Source organism: Ailuropoda melanoleuca, chromosome X, assembly GCF_002007445.2.
Source record: "Ailuropoda melanoleuca isolate Jingjing chromosome X, ASM200744v2, whole genome shotgun sequence".
NCBI lineage: Eukaryota > Metazoa > Chordata > Mammalia > Carnivora > Ursidae > Ailuropoda > Ailuropoda melanoleuca.
Window position 1 is genome coordinate 34,604,770 of NC_048238.1, and position 10,569 is coordinate 34,615,338.

At 48.8% G+C, this 10,569-nt stretch overlaps 1 protein-coding gene and 1 long non-coding RNA gene across 11 annotated transcripts in view; one reads left to right on the top strand and one right to left on the bottom strand.

The window, feature by feature from the left end:
• Positions 1 to 10,569, top strand: part of LOC105239621 — a 48,143-nt gene that overhangs the window by 6,771 nt on the left and 30,803 nt on the right. For 6 of the 10 annotated variants that reach the window (XR_004622308.1, XR_004622310.1, XR_004622303.1 and 3 more), the window contains exons 2-3: positions 7,498 to 8,659; positions 9,498 to 9,572. The exons of 2 other annotated variants lie outside the window; for them this stretch is intronic. This is a non-coding gene — a long non-coding RNA (uncharacterized LOC105239621). The remainder of the gene's footprint in view (positions 1 to 7,497; positions 8,660 to 9,497; positions 9,573 to 10,569) is intronic. 2 more of the 10 variants (XR_004622304.1, XR_004622306.1) reach the window with 2 other exon arrangements.
• On the bottom strand, positions 664 to 1,248 carry LOC100465474 (RNA polymerase II subunit A C-terminal domain phosphatase SSU72). The gene has a single exon (XM_034648903.1). It carries the CDS (start codon positions 1,246 to 1,248, stop codon positions 664 to 666), a length of 585 nt encoding a protein of 194 aa, XP_034504794.1.

Consider the following 10,569-nt stretch of genomic DNA (forward strand, 5'->3'; position numbering starts at 1 on the left):
CCTTTTTTTTTTTTTTTCTTCTTTTTTAGAGCGCACAAGGTGGGGGGGTTAGGGAGAGGCAGAGGTGAGGGGGGGAGAGAAAATCCCAAGTAGGTTCCAAGCTCAGAGTAGAGGCCTACATGGGGGCTCCATCCCACCACCCTGAGATCATGACCTGTCATAAAATCAAGAGCACTTAGCCACCCAGTCACTCTCCACCTCCCCCACCCTTTTTTTTAAACCGGCAGCATATATTTACTAGACAATTCCAAGTTCTATTCTAATAAAATAAAGCCCATTACTTTGTTCAGGTTACTTGGACATTCTAGAAAGTTGGGGGGGGGGCGGCAGAGGAGAAGGAACCACAGTGAAAACCACAGATGTTTGGGTGCTATAAGCCGTTATTTTTTAATTTTTTTTTAGTTAAAGGAAGACAAACTTGATAATCAACATCCCACTGACAAAAGTGGGAGAGAAAAAACTTGACTTTTTAATCCGGCATTGATGCGTATCTTCTCATTTCACAAGCACCATTTATGGGGTGCTGCTCCCCACCACCAGCAGAATACTTGCAAATCAAAACGAATATCAGAAAGTTCAAAGTCCTAACGAAACGAATCTCAAAATTTGGATGGCTTCTTGAGGGTGGGCGGTGTGCCCAACGCCGGGGCCACATCAGGCCAGTTAGTAGAAGCAGGCGGTATGCAGGAAGGGTCTGCCGCTCTTCTCCTCAAACTCCTGCAGCAGCTCCTCGATGTCGTTATCCCTGTCCTCGATGTGCTGGATGCACTGGCACAGCTCACAGATGAGGAACGCCCCCAGGGTGGCTTCTTCAAGGTTGTCTTGGATATCCACGTTGATCACATGCACCAGCTGGCAGGTTTCTTGCTCTCTGGAAATCAGGTCTTCCACCACCTGATCGTACACTCTCTCTTCACAGGTAAGGATCAGATCGAAAATATCCTTACAGTTCTGGAACCTTTCCGGGCGGGGCTTGATCCTCTTGTTTCTATCCAGCATATGTAAAATGCCGTTCTGCGTGTAGAGACCTTTATCCTTCCGAACGAGATCCTTGTACATCTGGTCGTAGGTGGTCTTGAAATCATAAACATTTGGCTTGTCGGGTGCTGGTCCCGGGAGCTTCACCTGAGTTCCTGTTCCAAAGGAACGGACGCTGAATCCGCGTTTTTTGAGGATGTTGTGCGCCTCCATGCTCCGGTTCTGGTTGCTTGAGCATACCACTGCCACTCTCAGCGGCAACGTCGACATTGCAGCAGCCATAACAACTGCAACACAGCTGATCCCGAACTCCAGCCAACGGTTTCAAATCTTCGCGAACAAAATGGAGCTTGCGGCGACCGGAAGTCGTGATGCCAAGGCGGTGGCGTCGCCGACGTAGCGCATCAAGATGGGTGTGGCTTGGGCATGTGTCCGGCGGTGGGGGCATGTGTACGGTGGCGTGGTGGCTTCCTGCTCCGGCAGGCATAGTATCTAAAAAATAGGTCCCAGTGAATCAAGTCTTCCGGTGTTCACAGCCCTTTGCAAAGTATCCGTGCAGTGCTCCTTCCAAGAGGAGGTAGAATTATTTCTCTACTATTTAAGTCTGAGCTGGCCTTCACATTTTTTTTTTATAAGATTTTATTTATTCGACAGAGATAGAGACAGCCAGCGAGAGAGGGAACTCAAGCAGGGGGAGTGGGAGAGGAAGAAGCAGGCTCGTAGCAGAAGAGCCTGATGTGGGGCTCGATCCCATAACGCTGGGATCACGCCCTGAGCTGAAGGCAGACGCTTAACTGCTGTGCCACCCAGGCGCCCCATGGCCTTCACATTTTTGATAACTAGAACGTGACTGAAGTCATATGGGTGTGGGGGAGGGGTCTCAGTCCAGGGCTAAAGAAACGTTGTGTCTCCATTTTGGCTTGAGGGAATTTCCATCTACCGTGTGAAGAAGTCCAGGGCTATCTTGAGGGAGAGAGAGACCACTTGGAGGAGAACCAAGCCCCTCAGATACATTAGTGAATCTTGCCAGCACCATGAGAAGACAGAGGTCCAAACATCCTACTCATCCCCCAGCTGTTTGAACCACCCCAATTGACTCATCAGTTCTGTGGGTATTTGGGTTCTCTAGCCTCAGCCACATCTGGAGCAGAGATGATTCATACACCCACCCCACTTCCCCTTGCCCCAGATTCCTGACCCATAGAGTTGTGAGAAATAAAACAATAGTTGTTTTAGGCTCCTGACTTTGGGGAGAGTTTGTTAGCCAGCATTAGCTAACTGGTAATAGCGGAGACTTCCGGTTGCTCCACTGCAGCTCTTCTCCTCTTTGTCCTCTTCCCCCCCCCCTTTTTTTTCAAGATTTCATTTATTTATTTGCCAGAGAGAAAGTACAAGCAGGGGGAGCAGCGGAGGGAGAGGGAGACACAGGCTCCCTGCTGAGCAAAGAGCCCGATGTGGGGCTCGATCCCACGATGCTAAGATAATGACCTGAGCCAAAGGCAGAGGCTTCACCGACTGAGCCACCCAGGCGCCCCCCCTTGTCCTCTTTGAATGGTTCATTTCTCAGCTAGATACATGGCCACCTAAATAAAAATTACATTTCTCAACTTGCCTTGCAGGTGAATACAGCTGTGGGATCCTATAGTCAAGTTTTGGCCAATGGGATATGAGTAGAAAGGGTACATGCAGCTTCCGGGGTAGCGTTTACCTTTGAGGCCTTGATCTTAACAATATGTCAGAGTTTACTGGAGACACTGTTGTGATTGGAGAGACAGGAACACTTGGTAGGACAGCCATCCTTGCTTCTAACTCACCTGAATGAGGTGAGGGTGCTTTTGGCACCAGTGAGGAAAAAAAATAATTAAAACAAGCAGCAACCAAAACAGTGTACTTCAGTCAAGGCTTCAGGGTCAAAAAGTTAATGTAGAAAGAGGATCTAAAAATGATACGGTGTGAGGATTGGAGTAAAGGGAACTCTCACGGTGGTGAGAATGCAAACTGGTGCGGCCACTGTGGAAAATAGCGTGAAGATTCCTCAAAGAGTTAAACCTAGAACTACCCTGTGATCCAGCAATTCTACTTCTGGGTATTTATTGGAAGAAGACAAAAACACGAACTCAAAAAGGTATCTTTAGCTCCATGTTCATTGCGGCATCATTCATACTAGCCAAGATATGGAAGCCACGTTAAGTGTCTACTGATGGATGAATGGTTACAGAAGATGTGATACAGATACAGATATATGCATGTTTGAATATATATACACACATTAGAGTATCATTAGATCATAAACAAAAATGAAATCTTGTCATTTGCAACAACACGGATGGACCTTGAGGGCATGATGCTACGTGAACTAACTCAGAGAAAGACAAATACCATATGATCTCACTTGTAGATAGAATCAACAAAAAACAAAAAAACAAAAAAAAATACCAGGGGTGCCTGGCTGGCTTGGTCAGAAGAGCATGTGACTCTGGTTGTGAATTCAAGCCCCATGTTGGGTGTAGATAGTACTTAAAAATAAAATCTTTAAAACAAAAAACCCCACCAAACTCATAGATTATACGTTGAACAGATTGGTGGTTGCCAGAGGTAAGGAATGGGTATGTGTATGTAAAATGGGTGAAGGGAGTCAAAGGGTGCAAACCCAGGTATAAAATGCATTAGTCCTGGGGATATAATGTACAATTGGTGACTACAGTTAATAATACTGTGTTGTATACTTAGAAGTTGCTAGGAGAGTAACTCTTTCCGGCGCCTGGGTGGCTGGGTTGGTTAAGTGTTTGCCTTTGGCTCAGGTTATGATCTCAGGGTCCTGGGATCCAGGCCTGCATGGGGCTCCTTGCTCAGTGGGGAGCCTGTTTCTCCCTCTGTCTGCTGCTCCACTTGCTTGTGCGCTCGCCGTCTGACAAATCTTTAAAAAAGTATCTTTTAAAAGTTCCCATCACAAGAAAAAAAATTATAATTATGTGTGGTGACGGATGTTAATTAGATTTAATTGTGATAATTTCTCAATATATACGAATACCGAATCGTGTTGTGCACCTGAAACTAGTATGTAAGTTATACCTCAATAAAACTAAGGTGTTTGTTTTGTTTTCAATGATAAGGGAGCTTCCGTTGGAAAGACTGCCTTTAACATGCTAGTAATCTAACATTTTTTTAAAGATTTTATTTTTGCGTGCACGAGAGAGAAAGCACAAGTGGGGGAGGGGCAGAGGGAGAAGCAGACTCCCCGCTGAGTAGGGAGCCCGATGTGGGGCTCGATCCCAGGACCCCAGGATCATGACCTGAGCCAAAGGCAGACGCTTCACCAACTGAGGCACCTAGGCGCCCCAGTAATCTAACATTTTGAGTGCCTTGGCAAATACATTGTGGTGAATCTTCTCATTAAAATTTGTTTTAAGGGGTGTCTGGGCAGCCCAGTCGGTGAAGCATCTGCCTTCACCTCAGGTCATGATCTCCGGGTCCTGGGATGGAGCCCCACAACAGGCTCCCTGCTCAGCGGGGAGTCTGCTTGTCCCTCTCCCGCTGCCCCTCACCCCTGCTCGTGCATGCGTGGTCACTCTCTGGCTCACTCTGCTCTGTCTCTCAAGTAAATAAAATCTAAGGAAGAAAAAAGAAATTTGATTTAAATCAAGACTTTGGGTCCTTGGACTTGGGCATGGAATTCTCTCAGGGTAGTAACACGGGTCTGGTACTTGCATCTCCATTACCCACTCACAGGTCATGGTTGTGATCTTGTTGTAGGAGAAACTACAAAGATCTTGTCATATCCTGGCTCCAGATGAGCAGGCCTCCCAAGTATGGGAGAAAGTTGAGAGGTATGATTAAAAGTCCAGATGAGGGGGGAAGAAAAAAAAAAAGTGCAGGGGAGAAGGACTGGCATAGATGCCTGCCTAGGGCTCCCCATCTGTTAGCCACTAGGCCTGTCCATGCTTCATCTCTTGATTCTGTCATCATCTCTCTCCCCATGGCCACTTCCTTGTGTTCAGCCTTTATAATTTCTCTCCAGGGCTCCCTGACCCTGTCCTCAGTTCTGTCCCTTGGAATCCATTCTCTTGCTCTGCAGCCACAGTGATTTCTCTAGAAAGTATATCAGATTCATGATATTCCTGTGCTTAGAATCCTAGCAGTAAAACCCTAGCAAGTCTCCCCAGGCCTTTCATAGGAAGTAGAAAGCCTCCTTCAGGCTCTGTGTGATCTAGCACCACTTTTTCTCCCTGCCTCATCACCATTCCTCTTCACTCACATGCTGGCTATGCTCCAGCCAGCCTGAATGACTTGAAAACTCCTGAAGGAACCCAGCTGTCAAAGCCTCGGGGGTTCTTTCCTGGACCCTTCTTCTGGGTCATCACTTTGCTGGCTTTGTAAGACTCAGCTTGTGCATGAGGCTGCCTCCTTGAGGAGGCTTCTGAGATAAAGGCTGCATTCTTCGTGTTCCGAGCAGGCCTGTCATTACACTTGCCAGGCCATTTTCTGGTGGTCAGTCTTCCCCACAGGACTGTAAAGTGCTTGATAGAATTGTAGCACCCACAGCCAGTGCCCTGCCCCCATATCCTATCAGCACTTTTCATTTCCGGCCATTTCCAGATCTCCTCCAGAAAGCTGCTCCAGGAGCCTGAGGGTAGGCCCTCTAAAAAACAGGTACTGGTTATTTGCAACAAAAGCTCACTGAGGCCAGGGGCTGCTCAAAAACAGTACAGAGGTACCCAGGGGAAGCCAAGAGGCAGCACCAACATTGGCAACGATGATTCTTAGTAAAGAACAGGACGTTTCCTTGACCACCTCACCCCTTCGAGTGTGATGGATGTTCCTCCCCCAGGCTTTTCGCCATCTTTGCTCTTGCTGTGAGTTCCATGGGGATGGCAACAGTACAGCTTTGTCCCCACCAGCCATCACACCAAGGCCCTGTACATAGCTTGCCCGAATCACCGTTGCCCAAGGGATGGAAGGTCGAATGTTCGTCCAACAATGGCATAAACCACAAATGCAGGGGCCAAGGTGGAAACAGCTCTGTGGGAACAAGGCAGAGGTCAGGCCAGGGGCTGGGGCCTTAGCTGACTGTGGAATGATTGTTTCAAACCTGAGGCCAGTTTGGCAGCCTCTCCGTTAGCCACTAACTCGTCCCCCTGAATGCGTGGTTCCTCCTGAGGACGTGAAATACTGGGTAGGTGTTATTAACTTTGTGTGTGCTGATGGGGTGGGGACTTGGGGAGGAAAAGTGCTTCCCAGCTTCCCCCAGGAGAGCCCTGGTGGCTCTGAACTTGGTGGAGAGTGAGATCGAAGAGAAGCTGGACGTGTGGGCTAGAGGGAAGGGGACTTTCAGGTTAGGGGAGAAGTCTCAAGGGCAGAGCTGATTTGACTCTGAAAGCAGCCAGAGGAAAGATCGTAGTGGGTGCACTCACCCCTGCTGGGGCACCGGCTTGGGCACTTGATACCTTATCTTTTTCAATCTTTCAGATTTTTTTTTTTTAGATCTGTTACTCTCCTTCTGAAGCAAGAGGCCTCTGGGGACTGACTTGGCAGTAATTAAAATCATGTGAGAGTGGTCTAAAAAACCTGAAAGTCATTATTAATTTACAGTGAGAAATCCAGCCCTTTATTCAGTTATTTATTCCATGCATGTTTATTGAGTGCTGACCTAAGCCAGGCCGTTCATGCATAACCCTAAAGTTCTTTCTGGAAGGTAGCATATAGTCTTCAGGCAGGAAACAAAAATCACACCGGTTATTTTAACAGAATTTAATATAGAGAGTATTTAGCTAGGTATAGTGAGTGACCAAAGAACCCAAAAACTGAAAAGGGAACTCCAAGGCATCATGACGGTAGTCGTCTCAGACAGCAGCTACCACAGGTGGGGGGACAAAGAGGGGAAAAAAATGGAATTATTAAAACGTAGAAGCTCGGAGGGGGGAATCACATGGGGCTGAAAATCAGCTGCCCCAGGAAAGGGCACCTGCCAGCTGAGGCTGGTGTCTGAGCTCAGCGTGGGGGGTGCCTCACGGACGCGGGACCCAGATCCCCGAGGAAGGGATGCTGGCTGGGTCTGTGGGAGTCAGAAAAACTGCGCAGTAGATTTAGTTGCTGCAACAGGAAGGAAATGCTGTGAAGAAACGTGGAGGATGCCATTCACAGGATCAGGAAGCCAACAGGAAGCCAGCAGGGGCGTGAGGGAAGAAATAAGTCCCTACTTCCTTAGCTCTGAATCTTCCTCTGACACCTCCTGTGGGCAGAGCCCAACAGGGAGCCACCGACCACCGAGCAGAAATGTGGTTTGTAGAGCCCCAGCATCACAAAGACAGGTGGGAGTGGGGTGGGGGGTGGGTTTAGACACGGTATCTCAATAACTGACATCTCCAAGGAAGTTTGAGGTGAGTGAGGCTGAGCAGATCCCTTCCCCCGCAGCCTCACTTCCAGTTCACACAAAAGCAAGTGTCTGACCAGATTCTGTCACACGCAGAGACATTTAAAAAAATTTTTTTTTTTAAAATATTTTATTTATTTATTCGACAGAGATAGAGACTGCCAGCAAGAGAGGGAACACAAGCAGGGGGAGTGGGAGAGGAAGAAGCAGGCTCATAGCGGAGGAGCCTGATGTGGGGCTCGACCCAGAACGCCGGGATCACGCCCTGAGCCGAAGGCAGACGCTTAACCGCTGTGCCACCCGGGCGCCCCACGCAGAGACATTTATTAAACATGCATTCGTTAGCAAGCGGGCACAAAAGTCCCTGCAGCCTGTTTCTAGGCCCGAGGAAGTCCCAGCTCTCAGCCTACTGCTTGCGTAAGAGGGCCACTCAAGGCCCATGCAACATTCTAGAAGTATCAGGGAACCAGAAATTCTCCAAAACTCAAGGTCGGACCAAAACCTCGGGTGCCATCTCGCAGGTGCAGGCTAGAGGCCTTGCTAGCCTCATCACCTCCTCACGTATGGAACATACGGAAATCTGCAGATCCTGAATCCCTTGAATTTCACCAAGAGCCTGTTTCTAACTTTCATCGTGCTGTTGAACAAGCCACCAATTTCATCCATGAAAACCCATTTCTGACTCCATTTTGCTCATTAGCAGCACCTCAGGTATTGATGGAGCCCTTGTGATCTTGCATTTGGATGCGGCCTTTCTGAGGCCAAGCTAACTGCTGAACTGGAGGGTTTTTTTTTGTTTTTTAAGATTTTATTTATTTGACACAGAGGCAACACAAGCAGGGGGAGTGGGAGAAGAAGCAGGCTTCCCACTGAGCAGAGAGCCTGATGTGGGGCTCGATCCTAGAACGCCGGGATAATGACCTGAGCTGAAGGCAGATGCTTAACGACTGAGCCACCCAGGTGCCCCTGGAGGGGGGATTTTTGATGGGGGGGAAAAGGCTGCTAACACTGACATAATATCACAACGCTCAGGTTACAAGTATTTCAAAAATAAAATGCAGACGTCGTAAGTTTGGGGTCTTTCAAACGCCATTTATTTATTTATTTACGATTTTTTAAAAGTGGGCTCCACACCCAACGTAAGGCTCGAACTCAAGACCCTGAGATCCAGAGTCACGGCTCTACTGACTGTGCCAGCCAGGCGCCCCATAATAAGTTCGTTTGTACCAGGCACTGCCAGGATTTGGTGGTGGACCAGCAGCAGTCCTCACTCTGAAGAAGCTCGCAGCTTGGAGACAGAGGATAAAAGAGGTGACTGCAGTTCGCGCCAAGAGTGCGGAAGGGGGTCCGCCAGCCTGGGCTGGGCACTCGGTCAGCAAACCTCTCCTGTAGATTGAGTTTCGAGATAAAATACAGGACGCCCAATTCAATCTGCATCTCAGATGAACAATGAATATTATTTTAGTATAAGTACTCATATCTTATTTGTGAAATCTGGCAACCCGACTACTAGGCAAAGTGAGAAGGGAATCCAAACAGGGCAGAGTTTCTCTTGGTGAGCACGGATCAGTCAAGACAGGAGGGTGAGGTGGTTTCAGGTTCCGTGCTAGAATTATCCATTCCCATCTACCTCCCTGGACAAGCCCAGGTGTTTCGAGGTCGGGGGTTCCCTTCTCCGAGCGGTGCTGGTTCCAAGCCATGTATGGTCTCCGAACAACCCTTTTATTGCAGAGTAGAACTCTTCTGCCAGCACATTCTTTCTCAGACTGACCCCCAAGGAGCTGGTTATGGTTAAGTTCACATAATGGCAACTCCATTTTGTTTCCTTCTTCTTTTTTTTTTTTTTTTTTAAAGATTTTTTAAATTTCTTTATTTGACAGAGATAGAGACAGCCAGCGAGAGAGGGGACACAAGCAGGGGGAGTGGGAAAGGAAGAAGCAGGCTCATAGAGGAAGATCCTGATGTGGGGCTCGATCCCATAACGCCGGGATCACGCCCTGAGCCAAAGGCAGACGCTTAACCGCTGTGCCACCCAGGCGCCCCTGTTTCCTTCTTCTAAGGAGGTCCCTGGAATGGTGTGTGTGTGTGCTCACGGCCTGCCTTCCCTTTTTCCACTGGTGGCTGATCTCATTTTCCTCTTAACACTCAGGTTAAGAAACTTGCCCAGGGCTAGCGATCTGGAACTTAATCTCACCTCTGGCTTCAAGACCTGTGCCCTTTTACTGTAAGTAGCTGTTGGGTGAAGTGGAGAACACAGGGCCTGGAGTCAGAGGGCTTGGGCCTTGTGCACAAATGGAAACATCAGAGACAAGGTCAGGAGCATGGGGAGGGCTTCAGTGTTCAAGAGCTACATATGTTTGGCAGCTCATGCAGGCTGATCTAACAGAACCTTTTGATAAACTGGAACTCTGGGCGTGCAGAGCGACCCAAGGCTTGACCCTGTTAGTGATGCCCCAGCTGCAGGTGGAACAGCAATTAAAAGAGCAGATTTGGGGTCAAGGGCAGGAGACCCTGCTGGTGGGACCTCAGGGCACATAGAGCTCCCACTTCACCTTTGCAGAACTAGCCCTGTCTTTCTAGGTGTGGCCTGGCAAGGCCTATGGTCATCTGGAAGATTCGGGGGATGGAGGGCAGGTGCATGATCCGCCTGAGGCATCACAATTTTCGAGTCTACCAGGCTGGGGCCACACGCTGATGACAGGGCAGGGGGCAGAGGTGAAGCGAGCATAGGCTTTATGGCCAGCCAGGTAGGAACCTCAGCACTAGCTGTGTTCTAGGGTGACTAGATAATGTCTGATTAGCAATTTTCCCATATCAAAATGAGAATTACACTATCTACCTGTTGGGGTTGTTTTAAGAATTAAAGATACAGGCGCCCGGGGGCACCTGGGTGGCTCAGTTCGTTGAACATCTGCCTTTGGCTCAGGTCATGATCTCAGTGTCCTGGGATCGAGTCCCCACATTGGGCTCCCTGCTCAGCGGGAAGTCTGCTTCTCCCTCTCCCTCTGCTGCTCCCCCTGCTTGTGCTCTCTCTCTCTCCCTCTGTCAGGTAAATGAATAAAATCTTTCTTTAAAAAAAAAAAAAAAGATACAGGAGCCCTGGGGGCTCAGTCGGTTAGATGTCTGCCTTTCACCTCAGGTCATGATCCCGGGGTCCTGCGATCGAGTCCTGCATTGGCCTCCCTGCTCAGCGGGGAGTCTGCTTCTCTTCCCCCCCCCCC